Below are 16,902 nucleotides of genomic sequence, written 5' to 3'. Positions count from 1 at the left end.
TAAAATAAATATGGATTATCTCGGAGTAAACCACTTGATACATTCCAAGTTATATCGGTAAATGTACATTTATATTGAGTAATATAGCAGATCGACGCTTTTATCCAGAGCGAATTACATACATCTTAAAACAGCTCAATTGGACAAAAATGTAAATGTTAGTGTGACTTGTAAGGAAACCAGTGTCATTTAGTTATATTTCATATTGCATGAATCGTCCTAGATATCAGATTTTACCACCAGACAGCCCACATTCACATACCGCTTTTGCCATTATCTCCTATGCAGAAAATAACAGCCATACATTTCATAGCTGACCATAATTGCAAACGTCCATACATGCATGTTTTTTCAGCAAACCGTTCACTAAAGGATTACAATTACATTCAGTGAACTCTGAAGTCAATGACAAGAGAACATGATTCAGTGAAAAGGGGAGATTTGTTAATGTTAACATTTTCACAATTTTGTCTTGAACACAGCTGTAATTCAAATTGCATGGCAACAAGCAAGCCAGGCTACCAATTTCAAAATGTGCACTACAGGTGAGCATACTTCACTACAGATATATATGAATGTAACAAAAAGTCGAGGAAGCCCCACTCATTATTTTCAAAGTTGAAAAAAGGTGATTCTCCTAGAGTTCCAACATCTGCCATTTTCATCATGTCTCAAAGCTTGTCAGGGACAATCACACACGTTACAAAACAAAAAGATATTTATTTCAAAAAAAAATGGCACACAGGAAAATAAACATATGTACATACCATTATTAGCACCCCACCCACCCCCACCCATCCAAAAGTCTCCCAAAACACCAACAGGGAAAGTGTAACTCAAATGCTATAAGGACCATTACCACTGAAACACAATGGCTCAGAAAGTACAAAACAAATACCACCATTATTTTCCTTCCTGCAACTTGAGTCATTTCTTCCTCCATTTTGCTTCACTAGTGTCATAATCCTCTGTTGGTATTTACATCACATAATTAACAGCTGACTAGTTGGTGTGAATCAGTATTTCTGCCAATTAGCTGCTAACCATCTATGGAAACTAGGATACTTCAGCTGTTGCCCTGTTGATAGTATTAAAAATGAAGGGATTAATTAGTTTTACAACTTTTTTTCACCATGTTATATACACGAAAGTGCAAAACTTCCAATAGATAATAAAGATTACTCCAGAAAGATTGTCTTGGTTGCAAGACACTGTAGTCCAAGGTGGGAGTGTGTTGTTGACAGTTTCTGGGAAATAAAGGCAGCTGTAAGGCAAAGCTGGCTGTACATCCAAGTCAGAATGTCCATGTCCATTCTTCTGCTTATAGTGCTTGGGTTGATCGAAGATTATGTGTATATGTATGTTTCCCTCTACAAGCAGTCCATAGAGTTGTCAGGTAGCAACCCTATGGGTGGGGCCTTGCCCGGGAGGCAAGATGGGGGCAGCATAGAGTTGGGGGCAGGATCCACATTCTCTGAGTCTTCCATCCTTTCTGCACACCCTTCCCAGTTGATATGGAATCTTGTTACACGTGGGTTTGAAGCCAAAATATTTCTCTGGAGCTGGAAGACAAACAGCATCAAGAGGGAAATTATTCAGTAGATGTACTTATATTTGCCAGAAGACATGTTCCATTTTTACATTATACTAAAGCCTGAGCAGTACTGTGGCACACGTGCCCCTGATGAGTGAGCAGAGTTTGCACTTTAAGACCAATGTATTAATGGATATTTCGCACTTCCACAACGCAAAGGTTTAATTTTGTTCCAAAAAGTTGTCCCCTCTCCTCTGCCATCATTCATTGCCTTAAGAGATCTGATAGAAATTGGTAGGTGTAAGCAATAGCTCCACCTAGTTTACTCAATATTAATGTAACAGCCCTGTCAGATCTGTGAATGGTAGTGAACAAGGGCATACGACTAATAAAACTTGAACATCTTCCTGGAAGGAAACACAGTCAAGCACACCCATTGAGTTTCCTCCTTTACCTGTCCATAGTCAGGTTTTATGGGTGGGTTTTCCCGCAGCTCTGGGTCGGTGTACTCGTTGTTGACGTAGTACCCGATACGAATGAACTCCTGTCCGCGGTATGTACAGGTGATTAGCGCCACAGTTACGCCGACAGCATCACTTTCTGGAATCAGACCCGTGTTTGGGGCATCCGCCTGTTGAAGGATAACATACAGTAGATGAGGTGCAAGGAGGAAGGCAGGAGAAGAGAGGGGTAAGGGGGAGGGTGTAGTTTCTATATCTGATTTCTCCAATACAGCACCAGTGTTGCTAGTGATTATGTTATAAGCTCAGTGTTATTGTTTGGGAAAGGTTTCCATCGCTAGCGCTGTCACTAAGGACAGAATCAACAACCACTGCATCATCAAATCAGTTGCTTTGTGAAGGTGTTAACCCATGTTCACAGTTGGCCATTGTTATATCTTAAAAGTACCAGTGGCCTGGCCTTGGCCCCAAGTCAGAGCAGGTCCACTGGGAGAGAGAGAAGTGAAGAGGGGCAAGGAAAGCTGCAGCCAGACTACTGCTGAAATAACATTGTTAGTTACTGCCATCTATAGATAAAAAAAAACAACTCACCTGGAACACAAACATGTGCCTCCCGGCTGGTACTGGGCCAACCAGAACAGAGTCAAGGGTCTGGTCATACTCTTCACTCTCTGCTGAACCCACATATATGATCTTCCACTCAAGATCTGCAACACAAAAAAAGTATCAAATCAAAGTCTTCCGGACCCACAAACTCAGTTCGAAATTTTGGGAAAGCAAGGAAATTGCTGGACTGTGAAGACTGCTCTGGTCAGAATGATGTTATCAATGACACCTGTGAAATTATTTGATTGTTTGAGTAGATAACGCGAAAGGCAAGTGGACATGTCAATGCGTGTTCTAGAAGTTAACGTTAGTTACCTCCGTCAGAATTCCCCGCCGCAGCCAACAAAATACAAACAAAAGTTGGACACCATTCTGGCTAAACTAGCCAGCTATAGGCAAAGTAGCCAACTAACTAGCAATATCAACTAACGCCATCGTGTAGCTAAGCAATATCACAAAGTATACAATGCGTTTTATTTACACACACTTTTTAAAAAACGAGACACCTCTGTTCAGTAGACATAAGTGATTAATTAACCATTGTTTGCCACCTGTCGAATAATTACTTTGTTAATTCTCATCTGACGATTTATGGGAAGTTTGCTAACGTTAGCTCGCTAACTAAATTGCCAGTTTGAACATGAAGTAGCTAGCCTAGTTGATAATCTCAGAGCTAACTAGCGAGATTCTCAACTAGGCTAGCTACTTCATGTTCAAACGGACAATTTAGCTAGCGAGGTAACGTTAGCAAACTAGTCCCAAATCGTCAGATTTAGCAAACTAGCCCCACATCGTCTTGAGATTTAGCTAGCGAGCTAACGTTAGCAAGCTAGCCATAAATCGTTATATGAGAATAAACAAAGTAATTATTCGACAGGTGAGCACAACACTTACCTTCTGGCAGGTCTTCCATGCACTCAAATGTTATTTCGAATTGAAATGGGTTTCCGAATCGACTCGGGTTATCGAGGACAGCGACATTTAGTACTTGAACCTTCGCCATTATTGCGGCTCCTGCTGCGAGTGACAGACACCCTGGCTGAGAGTGGTTAGCAAATTTTCCCGGGGAAGGTTTCAGGCCTCAACAATGTAGCAAATAGCAAGCAATGTTCTCACGCAGCGTACACAAAGATACATTCTATCACTGAAGAAATTCGTTTTTTGCATTTAAAAATGCATCTGATTTTACAGGTTGACAGCTACGCTTTAGTGTAATTTTGAAATTACTAGGTAGATATATATCTTATTGCTATGCTAGTCTGCTATATGAGCCAATCATTTCAACAGAAATTGTATTTTTTAAAGAAAGTGCCATACATTTTTTTGTATTTACTGTTATCTGGAATATTCCTCTGACTAGTTTTGTTCAAAACAACTATTTCAAAAACCACCCGCCAGTAAATTTCACAAAGCCACCAAAATGTCGGAAGGAAATGGGGCGGGTGGTTTTTCTGTTCTAAACGATGATTCGCTGGGTAGAACAACAGTAAAGCTAGGATTGGCAAGCAACAAGCACGTAGTGCTCGAACAACGCCACAAGCCGCGTGCAATTACAAAACGTTTCAGGTAGAAATTCAAATGACTCGACCCTACTCCCCCATGTACCCAAATCAAATGTATTTATATAGCCCTTCTTACATCAGCTAATATCTCAAAGTGCTGTATGGTGGCTAGGAAAAACTCCCCAGAAAGGCCAAAACCTAGGAAGAAACCTAGAGAGGAACCAGGCTATAAGGGGTGTCCAGTCCTCTTCTGGCTGTGCCGATTGGAGATTATAATAGAACATGGCCAAGATGTTCAAATGTTCATAAATGACCAGCATGGTAAAATTATAATAATCACAGTAGTTGTCGAGGGTGCAGCAAGTCAGCACCTCAGAAGTAAATGTCAGTTGGCTTTTCATAGCCGATCATTAAGAGTATCTCTACCGCTCCTGCTGTCTCTAGAGAGTTGAAAACAGCAGGTCTGGGACAGGTAGCACGTCCGGTGAACAGGGTCAGGGTTCCATAGCAGCACGGCCAGATGGACTGGGGACAGCAAGGAGTCATCATGCCAGGTAGTCCTGAGGCATGGTCCTAGGGCTCAGGTCCTCCTAGAAAGAGAAAGAGAGAATTAGAGAGAGCATACTTAAATTCACACAGGACACCGGATAAGACAGGAGAAGTACTCTAGAGATAACAAACTGACCCTAGCCCCCCGACACCAAAGCAGTGCTACCCCACTGCTTTGGCCAAAGCAAACAAACACAACCACTCTACCAAATTCAGCCCCTCTTTTAGATGGAAACATGTCTACATTCCAGTCTGGAGTGAAGAGGAAAGTCCCAAGACTATTTCATTTTTGGTCCCGTAATGTCTACACCACATTTGTGTGTGTTTCAGTGGATTTGTGTATATGTGTAGGGCTCTAGCAATTGATGATGCATACTTCAAGTTTATGTTGTGTGCGTCAATACATGGGACACCATTAACCGAAGGACCTATGTGGCAGAGATACTTTCTGCACACATAATGATGTGACTAATCAGTGCTTTTTGCAGACTGCAGAATGTAGGCCTACATAACATACAATATTGGGGTGGTTATGGGTTGACAATCAACCACACCAAATACAAACATGGAAATAGAATCATACATGGATCAGATTGTGTTTTCTATGCCAGTCTTCAGTCACATTCTGGCATAGGCCTAGATGAAACTGCGATTAGGCAAGGATTAAGGGACCATGATTAGCTGTGCTTATGGTATTTCAGGATTCTTTTTATCTTGCTTTGAGGATAGGGTCAGCTAGAAAAATATAATTGCTCTCCACTAGAGGTCCTAAAACGGCAAACAAATTCTCACCATGCACTCACATGAAACATGTGTCCCTTAAAATACAGGATAAAAAAAAATGCAGCCCATATTTCCTCAAACTGTTCAGTGTTTACTCATTGGGCCTGAACATGTTCCACAGCCTTTTATCTTTCTTTTGCAGATGGAAAAAAGGTAGATGAACACTTTCAAGGCTTCAGACATACATCAATAGAACAGTGTAGAACTTGAGAAAGGGCCCCATAGAACTCTAATAGTAAAGGATCCATAATGAGTGAGAGAGCATGAGCAATGGGAGGAAGTAGGCTCCATTGCGCAGGTGGATTTTTGTCCACTAGTCTGGTGCCTCATCATACAAAGGGTATCTGTCTCCTGTGCCACAGGTTGACACTGGGCTCAGGTACTGTAACACGAGACTGAAGTGAACCATGTGACCATAGGGGCGACGTGAAGAGGGAATTTAAAAAACGGTTTTACATAGTTAAATCTATACAGGTAGTCTACGGTGATATATATCAAAATAAACCCATTCAGCCAGTAGAACGGCTTTGCGATCGGATTTAGTTTACAGATTATTTTTTCAGACGTTGTTGGGAAAGGTTTAATCATAAACACGTCCTGACATATGATCCAGTTTCGGTTCACCAACTCACTCGTTTAGGTGAGGCGGCGGAAGCGAGACGTTGTTTTTTTTCCCGCAAGGAGTTGGATTGATCCCCGTTGCCTAAAACAGATATCAACTTTATTCGGTGAAACGGTGTGTAAAATGATCTGTACAGGTCTGTCTATAATAAAATGATATACTTGTATTATTAGATCGACTAATTTGTTGTGGAGCAGGAGTGCAGTTTCTCTTTACATAAAATGGCTTGGAAGTATTGGAAATTAATTATGGGGCACTATAAATCGTATACTTTACAATACTTTAATAAGACTTTACTTTTATTTCGATAGGATGCTACTTTCACAACATTTACTAAGAATATGATTTATGAATTGTCATTTGTTATCTCAATGCCCTCCCACACTCCCTCCCCACCTCCCTGAACAGGTGCAGTTGTTCACGTTTTGACATGGTGCTGAATTAATCACAATTGTAATTTTGCGTCTATGGTCAAATGTACATTTTAGTCATTTAGCAGATGCTCTTATCCAGAGCGACTTCCAGGAGCCATCAGGGTTAAGTGCCTTGCTTAAGGGAACATCGTCAGATTGTTTTATCTAGTCGGCTCAGAGATTCTAACCAGCCACCTTTCAGTTACTGGCACAACGCTCTTAACCCCTAGACTACCTGCAGCCCTATCAATTTCCGGTTGGACAGTTTCTGACAGTCGGAAATGTTTATAATAACTTGATTCATTATGTTCTATTGTATTGTCATGGTATAGGATAATTGTTTCTCCTGGGACTTACAATGATTCTATGCAGAATGAAATATAGAAAGCTGTTATGATTTCATCTTCTCTTACATTTTATGTCACTTTATGAACCAGACTCAATAACATTGGGGTTTCAATAGAGACTCGGGCTCAGTGTGGCTCCTTATGGACAGTTCTTTTTTCTTTAACACCATCACCTTCATCTCTCTAGAGCGGCCCTGGAGACTGACACCGGTGTGCTTGTCTGCTGAGCACTACTCCTGATGATATGGCCCCGACCTGATGTCCAGGCGTCCCCTTGCTGATGGTCTACCCTCTTTAGAACCCATTGGTTTGAATGGAGATGGCACTGCTCCCAGACATCGCGGCCTGGCCTGGTCTCCTGGCTGGGAGTGTCCTACTCCTGGTTTTGGGGAGTAATCCTTCCTGGGTTGTGGGTGAGTCATGCCACCACCTCTACAAACCCCCCCCATCCTTCTTGTGAAATAACCCCATCACCACCACACTGGATTGTCTCTGACCACAGACAAACAATCTACTTTACGACTGCTTGGAACGATATGCACAAAAACACAAATGCAGGTTGCACACAATTCTAGGCATTACTCAATTAAAACTAAAGCATGCAGTAACTTGCCAACAGGTTGTACAAATATTTCGTAATGCGTGAGAGCTTTGGGTAGGAACCATTGGTATGAAAAGCTCTGGTACACCCACTTTTCTTAATGCGGACATGTGATTTCTCTGCTTGTATTTGTAATGATTTATTACTTGTTATAAAGTACGTATGAACCCTTCTATGTTATATTTTACACTGCTATTTGTCAGTCCACTGAACTGTTAGTCAGGATCATTATCAGATGATAGTAAGATGTTATAAGGGGGTTGTATGTGCTTATAGAACGTTTTCACAATGCATTATAGCTGTACATTACCCAGCAAGAAACAATAGATAAAGCAGCCCTTAGTGGTCGTTCTGAGTGCTCTTCTGATTTTCTGGTAATGGGACAACACTGAACAATGGCTGCACTCCAATGCAGACACCTCCAAGCTGTAATGTCAACTGTAGTTAGTTTGTTACAATAAACGTATCAGGCTGTCACTGCTACAGGGAGTTTTCCTGTGTCTCATTTTGAGCAAAAGTTGTGCCCCTCCCCCAAACAACCTGCCCTTGTTTTTAGTTATCAAGGTGTACTTTTGCCCCTGGGGGAGTTTACTATTTTACTATTTGCATTAACCAATCATTAATTAAATTAAGTTTGACATCGCTAAATGGGCGTTGAAGTTTTCTAAGCAAGACATCCACTGTGAATTAATAGTCAATAATCACTTTGACACCGCACTGACATGGTAACCAAAATATAATAGTGCTTTTCCGAATACTTCAACTAGTAAAACTGTTCAGGGGCTGAGCTTCACTGACCACGGGCAAAGTCCGCATTCCAAGTCCTCTCCTCCCCCCTCTCCTACATTCAAGTAGTTACTGTGCGGAATGTCACAGAGTAATCACATGGCTTGTCATGGAGAAAGTGTCACCGCTGACTAGGAGGGGAAGGTAGGAATCAGGTGCAGAGAGCAGACGGTTCACGGAAAATTGCACTTTAATCCGGCACAAAATGATCATGCTCAAAACACAGGGCGGAAACCACAGACCAACCCAAAACACAGGTTAGCAACGGTCCGGAGCACAATAACGCCTCCGAACCGAGACGTGAATGTAATACAATCCCGCACAAACAAGGGCGGGCTACACAAGCTTAAATAGGAAAGCAAATCAATAAAACACAAATAGGAACAGGTGCAACGCATAAGACTAAACTAATAGAAAAGGGAAAAAGGGATCGGTGGCGGCTAGTAGGCCGGTGACGACGACCTCCGAGCACCGCCCGAACAGGCAGGGGAGCCAACTTCGGCGGGAGTCGCAACAGAAAGTGCCTGAAAAAAGCACTGGACTTGAGGAACTCAGTGATCCCATCGCATTGCAACAGGCTATTATGTTGTCAATCTATCAATCTAAAAATGACATCAACTTCCACCTTTCTGTTTTGTTTCCCCCTCCCCCTAGGCTGTAATTAAATTACTCTTAACTGTATTTAAATAACTTGATATGTTAAAACATTTGCTTATTTGTTTATTATAATCCCCATGAGTTTTTACAGAAGCTGCAGCTACTCTTCCTGGGGTCCACAAAAAAACATAAAAACAAGAAAAGTAACAAAACACTGATACAGTCACAAATTTAAAATACAACGATATACAAACAATACAACTAAAAAAGAATACAAACAATACTCATATACATGCTTTTACATGTCCATGTTGTTCTGGTATGTGGTCATGTGTGGACATTAGGTTGTTGCCTCAGAGCACCACACATGTAATTTCTATCACCTGCACTTGGTATACAGTGTGTAATTTTAAAATGACCTGTTTTTCCACATTGTTCAATTCTATTGTGTTATGCTACATTGATCAAAGAGAGGGTCTATTTGTATTCTTGTAGCAAATTATTACAATGACCTGAGTGGTAATATTGCATTTTTTCTACAGGGGACAACACAACTAATAGTCTACCCTCTAACACAACTGCCCCAGTGAGTAAACTGCTGCTATCTTTGTCTCTGTTTTTGTTAGAGGAACTTAAACCAGAAGTATCCAGAGCTTTATTTCTGAGAATGACTACTACCCCTGTGTTGTTCTGCATCTAGGAACCCAACATTGCAGCTATTGTGGCCCCGACTGTTATACTGGGGCTGCTGGCCATAGCAGCTGCTGTGCTAGTGTGGCTTTTCTGCGTGGTGAGGAAGAAGAGGCAGACGGAGGGGACGTACCGGCCCAGTGCTGAGGAGCAGACGGGGGCCAGCAGTGTTGAGACACCAGACGCACTCAAACTGCCCAAGGAGGAAAGACTCATCTGAGCCTAGTCTCTCAGAAGTCTCTCAACACCTGTCCTGTACATCCAAGCAACAGCTAAATCCTGATGACTGTAGAAGCTCCACCTAAAGAGCTGATGATTACCTAGATATTAGAGGGTCATGACACAATGTTGACAGATACAGGATGGGACAAGAGGTACACAGCACCTAGCCCTGGAAGAGGAGGGCCCAGGCACTGTGTACTGTACGTACTGCAAGCACATGGACTAGTGCTAGTACAGGACCTGGACACAGACGTTGGGATAGCTACAGCAAATACCACAGCCTGTAACTAGAACAACTAGAACTAAGGTTCATGGGGCTCTGACTGCTTTCTCTATGGTGTGTTATTTAATAGCACTGGAATATTTGAATGGGATAGACATGTACACAATCATTCAAATGGTCATACTGGAAGAGGAAACAAACCTTCACCTGCACTAGATGGAAGAGGACCAGTATTCAGTCCCTGCTCATACTCGTCTTTGGTAAATACATTTCAGTCTGAGTATTTCAGTTATCTGTCTAGGCAATTTGTCTCTCTCAACAGCTACAAAAAGGCTGGATACAGTCTTAACTGCTATAATCGTAAGCAGACTGCTGTTACCTGTGCTACCTTGATACATGTAAAAAATTATATTGGAATGTAATGTATATGTTCGTATAAATGCCTTATAGATTACTTAAATTTATAGCGTGCAATAATGTTTGTTTAACCACTATTGATTGTCAGAAAAGCATTTCATTGTCTAGATTTTTCACTGATTACTTACCTCAATTACATGTCTCACTACTGAATCAGTCCTGTATCAGTCCTGTATACAGCTTTACAGATAATGACACGGTAAGCTAATATTATCTGGAAAACATTTCTCCCAGTGGGATATTCTGTTTGCGGATACTGTGTGCAGAACAAATAATTATGTCATTATTAATAATATTTAAGCACAAAATTAATGATTGTTTACATTTGAATAATTGTATTGAAGTATTTCAGAATTGTTACATTAATTTAACATTGGCTGAAATGTGATACTACATTAGATCATATCTTCTATGTGTGTTCTTACCAGTACGCTGTTTGTATTTTGAAAAGCCTATGATGGGGTTCAATTCTCATCATGTAGAGTTGTTATACAATGTCGTGACATATTTATCTTTTGCAGCCTACATTTTAAATAAATACCAATAGTTATTTTTAGAATTGGCCACCTCAGTAGATTTTATTTGCATAATCAGTGCTGGACTTTGATCAGATGATGTCAAGACTTGCTTCTCTCTCTCTCTCTTGTGAAAACACAACCAGACTTCTATGAGGAATTAACGAGAGGGCAAAAGTTTAAGACAGAGCATCGTATAAGCTGACATCATGTATCAGACATCCCTAAAATGGTGAGTGTGAAGTGTATGAGAAATAACGCACTTGCTCAGCATGCAGACCTTACTAGTCAGCTTTCGGTGAAGCTGTGATTGACAAAATAGCTTCAGTCAGAATTATTAGCCAGTGGCAACTGACTGCAGGAGCTGGGAAGTGATGACTGCTGAAAACAATGAATCCAAGTCTTTAACGGTCACTATACGTCAGTCTCATTTCTCCTGTTGTTACGTTCTAGGAATGCATTCCAATGCAGTTTATTGCTACTAACTCATTGGCATGAACCCATAGTGGGCAGTGCAGTTTGTCTTCAGCCTATAGTTAATGCTCCCTCACAAACCCAGTTTCCAACTGTGGTTGGCCTTTTCTGGTTTGTAAATCTGCTTTTACCTTTGACATTTTGGGCTCATAGCTTCAAAATCATATAATTTACAGTATGTGAACATACTGTAATTGTACATGCTAACTTTAACCTAGTGTGTCATTTCAATTTCATGTTGTACAGTAATCAAGTCTATATAAGACCATATTAATTATTTATAACACCCATCAAATAAAAACAATAAAAACATAGAGTAAGTACCAATTTAATTTGAACTTTAAAATCACTTGCTTTTAATTCTGCAAAGCAATGATGAGATGAATGTAGGAAGATGGAAACAATTCAACATACAACAACAACAAAATGTCAAAAGTTTACTACTATCTGGTAAGATCACTGTCTAATGTGGAAAAACATTGAATTCATTTAGGAACATCTGCCTTCTTGAGAGAAAGCAGATGGTAAGGATGAAGGGATGGAGTTGGGGACAGGACGGAGGGGAGTGATAGACTGTTTGGCAGTTGAGTGACTGGATGATTTAGGCGGCTTCCTCTTCTCCCTCCTCTTCAAACTCGCCCTCCTCAGCGGTGGCATCTTGGTACTGCTGGTACTCAGACACCAGGTCATTCATGTTGCTCTCAGCCTCAGTGAACTCCATCTCATCCATACCCTCTCCGGTGTACCAGTGAAGGAAGGCCTTACGACGGAACATGGCAGTGAACTGCTCAGAGATACGCTTGAACAGCTCCTGGATGGCTGTGCTGTTGCCGATGAAGGTGGCAGCCATCTTGAGGCCGCGGGGTGGGATGTCGCAGACAGCGGTCTTCACGTTGTTGGGGATCCATTCCACAAAGTAGCTGCTGTTCTTGTTCTGGACGTTGAGCATCTGCTCGTCCACCTCCTTCATGGACATGCGGCCACGGAAGATGGCGGCCACAGTGAGGTAACGGCCGTGACGGGGGTCGCAGGCCGCCATCATGTTCTTGGAGTCGAACATCTGCTGGGTGAGCTCAGGCACGGACAGGGCGCGGTACTGCTGACTCCCCCTGCTGGTGAGGGGGGCGAAGCCGGGCATGAAGAAGTGCAGGCGGGGGAAGGGCACCATGTTGACAGCCAGTTTGCGGAGGTCGGCGTTGAGCTGGCCAGGGAAACGAAGGCAGGTGGTCACTCCACTCATGGTGGCTGACACCAGGTGGTTGAGGTCTCCATAGGTGGGTGTGGTGAGCTTGAGAGTGCGGAAGCAGATGTCGTAGAGGGCTTCGTTGTCGATGCAGAAAGTCTCATCTGTGTTCTCCACCAGCTGATGCACAGAGAGGGTGGCGTTGTAGGGCTCCACCACTGTGTCGGACACTTTGGGAGAGGGCACCACGCTGAAGGTGTTCATGATGCGGTCAGGGTACTCCTCACGGATCTTGCTAATGAGCAGGGTGCCCATGCCAGAGCCAGTACCCCCACCCAGGGAGTGGGTAAGCTGGAAGCCCTGGAGACAGTCACAGCTCTCTGCCTCCTTCCTCACTACATCCATGACAGAGTCTACCAGCTCTGCTCCCTCGGTGTAGTGGCCCTTGGCCCAGTTGTTTCCAGCTCCGCTCTGACCTGCATACAAGTGCCATAAACCACAATTTCACTGACGGGACAAGATTACATTAGTAGTCTACCACCAAATCTCATATTTCCACTGACTACCAAACCAATCACTCACCGAAGACAAAGTTGTCTGGCCTGAAGATCTGTCCGAAGGGGCCAGACCTGACAGAGTCCATGGTGCCCGGCTCCAGATCCACCAGAATGGCACGGGGGACATACTTCCCACCTGAAAAAGAAAATAAATATTGGGCGTACTGAACCAATTATTACTGTGCATATTTGCACTGTATTTGTGATAATAGGGTACCTCTGAATGCCAGTATTTTTTTTTCATTGTTAATACAAGATTCTATTTAATCAATTGTGTATGTTTCTGTTTGTTTCAATAATTGTTGACATTATGTGGTTAATGTATGCAATGCTATATAATGTGCATACTGTACCTGAGGCCTCATTGTAGTACACATTGATCCTGTCTAGCTGCAGGTCGCTGTCTCCATGGTAGGTTCCAGTCGGGTCGATGCCATGCTCATCACTGATCACCTCCCAGAACTGAGACAGTGAGAGAGAGAGGAGTTGAGATGCACGTCAATAGTAATACACAGAAGCATCCATTTAAAATGCAAGTTAGAATATAAAGTATAAATAAATAGATATAATGTGATGTCTTTTCTGTTGCATGGACATTTATATTTTTGTGAGAAACACAAATAGCATGACTTGCATTAAATATTCCCTTTACATCATTATGTAAGCCTCTAAATGATTTAAATAATGTATTAAAATTCCATTTAGATCTAAATATTTATCAGGTTAAATATGTTGTGTCATAAAAGAGAGGAGAGGATGGTATTCTAGTACCGTTATCTCTCCCTTCCACCGCACGTCCATTTAGGGACCCAAATAACTATTGGGAATGAGTCAGCAGCAACAATAACAAATCTGCCCATTTCATATGCAACAGTGATTCAAACTGATAGTAATCAGATATAGCTATTGTTTAGCCTATTTCTCTTATACACATATTTATTTTGTGCATGGAATGACCATGCATTTTTCATGCATGTTATGTTATAGCCAATCGATAATGCAGTTCTGCACCAGCTTCCTCTACAAGTCTTATGGGTGGATTACCAGCGGTCTTCCTACGCAAAGGTTAAAAAAAAGAAAAGTGGTTTATCTAGCTCGCCTGCAATAATTCACATGAAGCAATCTATTTTCTTGGTAAAATACAAAGGAGTCAACAATGATACCTTGGCTCCGATCTGGTTACCGCACTGACCGGCTTGCAGATGCACTATTTCTCGCATTACGGATGGATGGACGGGCGTTGGCAGTGAGGAGACCGCAGTCGAGATTTGGCCCGGAGGACGCTTCTTCTCTTCTTCCCCAGCTGACTCTCTGATAGGCCCGCCTCTCCTTCAACTACTGGGCCGAATCGTTGGGCGTCATCCTCATGGTAACCAAAGACCAGAGGAGAGAAGGGATCCTAAACTCGTGGAGAGAGCGGATAGGATGCTGTTATTTGGAAGTCTTCATCAATGAGTGTTCCAGAGATGGGCAGTCACCCAACCCTACTGACTGAGTAGTGTAGTGATGCACAGTCACCCGACCCTACTGACTGAGTAGTGTAGTGATGGCAGTCACCCGACCTTACTGACTGAGTGGTTTAGTGATGGCAGTCACCCGACCCTACTGACTGAGTGGTGTAGTGATGGCAGTCACCCGACCCTACTGACTGAGTGGTGTAGTGATGCGCAGTCACCCGACCCTACTGACTGAGTGGTGTAGTGATGCGCAGTCACCCGACCCTACTGACTGAGTGGTGTAGTGATGCGCAGTCACCCAACCCTACTGACTGAGTGGTGTAGTGATGCGCAGTCACCCGACCCTACTGACTGAGTGGTGTAGTGATGCTCACCCGACCCTACTGACTGAGTGGTGTAGTGATGCGCAGTCACCCGACCCTACTGACTGAGTGGTGTAGTGATGCGCAGTCTCCCGACCCTACTGACTGAGTTGTGTAGTGATGCGCAGTCTCCCGACCCTACTGACTGAGTGGTATAGTGATGCGCAGTCACCCGACCCTACTGACTGAGTGGTGTAGTGATGCGCAGTCACCCAACCCTACTGACTGAGTGATGTAGTGATGCGCAGTCACCCGACCCTACTGACTGAGTGGTGTAGTGATGCGCAGTCACCCAACCCTACTGACTGAGTGATGTAGTGATGCGCAGTCACCCGACCCTACTGACTGAGTGGTGTAATGATGCTCACCCGACCCTACTGACTGAGTGGTATAGTGATGCGCAGTCACCCGACCCTACTGACTGAGTGGTGTAGTGATGCGCAGTCACCCAACCCTACTGACTGAGTGATGTAGTGATGCGCAGTCACCCGACCCTACTGACTGAGTGGTGTAGTGATGCGCAGTCACCCAACCCTACTGACTGAGTGATGTAGTGATGCGCAGTCACCCGACCCTACTGACTGAGTGGTGTAGTGATGCTCACCCGACCCTACTGACTGAGTGGTGTAGTGATGCGCAGTCACCCGACCCTACTGACTGAGTGGTGTAGTGATGCTCACCCGACCCTACTGACTGAGTGGTGTAGTGATGCGCAGTCACCCGACCCTACTGACTGAGTGGTGTAGTGATGCGCAGTCACCCGACCCTACTGACTGAGTGATGTAGTGATGCGCAGTCACCCGACCCTACTGACTGAGTGGTGTAGTGATGCGCAGTCACCCGACCCTACTGACTGAGTGATGTAGTGATGCGCAGTCACCCGACCCTACTGACTGAGTGGTGTAATGATGCTCACCCGACCCTACTGACTGAGTGGTATAGTGATGCGCAGTCACCCGACCCTACTGACTGAGTGGTGTAGTGATGCGCAGTCACCCAACCCTACTGACTGAGTGATGTAGTGATGCGCAGTCACCCGACCCTACTGACTGAGTGGTGTAGTGATAGCTGCATGCATCCTACAGTAAAATAGACTATCGTAAGTGAGCTGAAGGTATCATTGTCATCAACCCACTAATGATGTTCATGAGAGATTTTCCCCAGTAACAGAAAGTAGTCACAATCACGAGTGGTGAAGCACAAGATACAAACAACACACTGTGGACTGATGATATATTGGCACCAAACAAAAAAATATATATTTAAAATACCATACTGTAGATTGAGGCGGATGGTAGTAGGCTATTATTAAATCAATATTCTGAAACCGACTGTGGTAAAGATAACCACCCTACAAGTGTGATCAAACAGGTAGTCCCTCCTGTGAAGCCCCCTCCCATTAAGTAAATCCAACAATTTACACAGGTTTCACAGGAAGAAACTTGGTTTGGCATTGATGTTGTATACACTGTAAAGCTGTTGCTGTAACATTAACAGTAATTTACAGGCAGCTAGGGGTAAGTAAGTTAATGTATTTCATATTGCAGTAGAACTACTGCAATTTAAATACAGTGTCAAAATGAGTACTGTGTAATGACACATGGTACAATACCATAGAATTTAGGTATATTTCACTGGTCACCCCCACGCATATCTCCTTCACCAACTTTAAGCATCAGCTGTCAGAGCAGCTTACAGATCATTGCACCTGTACATAGCCCATCTGTAAATAGCCCATCCAACTACCTCATCCCCATATATATATTTTTTTTATTCTCCTTTGCACCCCAGTATTTCTACTTGCACATTCATCTTCTGCACATCTATCACTCCAGTGTTTATTTGCTAAATTGTCATTATTTCGCCACTACGGCCTATTTATTGCCTTATCTCCCTAATCTTACCTCATTTGCACACACTGTATTTAGACTTTTTCTATTGTATTATTGACTGTACGTTTCTTTATTCCGTGTGTAACTGTGTTGTTTGTGTCGCACAGCT

General features: G+C 43.1%; 3 protein-coding genes across 5 annotated transcripts; 1 reads left to right on the top strand and 2 right to left on the bottom strand.

Annotated features, from left to right (window-relative positions):
• Positions 1-700: 700 nt before the first annotated feature.
• On the bottom strand, positions 701-4,045 carry LOC110486720 (histone chaperone asf1b-B). Of its 2 annotated transcripts, none has more exons than XM_021558517.3 (4): positions 3,496-4,045; positions 2,587-2,702; positions 1,989-2,165; positions 701-1,562 (listed from the first exon to the last, which is right to left on the bottom strand). In XM_021558517.3, exons 1-4 carry the CDS (start codon positions 3,602-3,604, stop codon positions 1,371-1,373), a joined length of 594 nt encoding a protein of 197 aa, XP_021414192.1. In that variant the 5' UTR covers positions 3,605-4,045; the 3' UTR covers positions 701-1,370. The 2 variants fall into 2 exon arrangements, with proteins under 2 accessions (XP_021414192.1, XP_090053133.1); XM_090197007.1 differs by having other exon boundaries at positions 2,917-4,023.
• A 1,703-nt stretch (positions 4,046-5,748) lies between these two features.
• On the top strand, positions 5,749-10,661 carry LOC110486716 (protein crumbs homolog 3). 2 transcript variants are annotated; one of them, XM_021558507.3, is made up of 4 exons: positions 5,749-6,171; positions 7,005-7,230; positions 9,344-9,387; positions 9,502-10,661. In XM_021558507.3, exons 2-4 carry the CDS (start codon positions 7,131-7,133, stop codon positions 9,709-9,711), a joined length of 354 nt encoding a protein of 117 aa, XP_021414182.1. In that variant the 5' UTR covers positions 5,749-6,171; positions 7,005-7,130; the 3' UTR covers positions 9,712-10,661. The 2 variants fall into 2 exon arrangements, with proteins under 2 accessions (XP_021414182.1, XP_021414183.1); XM_021558508.3 differs by having other exon boundaries at positions 5,764-6,193.
• Positions 10,662-11,654: 993 nt separating this feature from the next.
• Positions 11,655-14,630, bottom strand: LOC110486715 (tubulin beta-4B chain-like). Its single transcript, XM_021558506.3, has 4 exons — positions 14,246-14,630; positions 13,436-13,544; positions 13,108-13,218; positions 11,655-13,001 (listed from the first exon to the last, which is right to left on the bottom strand). Exons 1-4 carry the CDS (start codon positions 14,300-14,302, stop codon positions 11,944-11,946), a joined length of 1,335 nt encoding a protein of 444 aa, XP_021414181.1. The 5' UTR covers positions 14,303-14,630; the 3' UTR covers positions 11,655-11,943.
• Positions 14,631-16,902: the final 2,272 nt, after the last annotated feature.

The sequence above is a fragment of the Oncorhynchus mykiss genome, chromosome 13 (genome assembly GCF_057628025.1).
Source record: "Oncorhynchus mykiss isolate SJ-2025 chromosome 13, ASM5762802v1, whole genome shotgun sequence".
Classification (NCBI taxonomy): Eukaryota; Metazoa; Chordata; class Actinopteri; order Salmoniformes; family Salmonidae; genus Oncorhynchus; species Oncorhynchus mykiss.
Note: the sequence above shows the minus strand (reverse complement) of the source record. Positions and strands in the feature narration are given on the sequence as shown.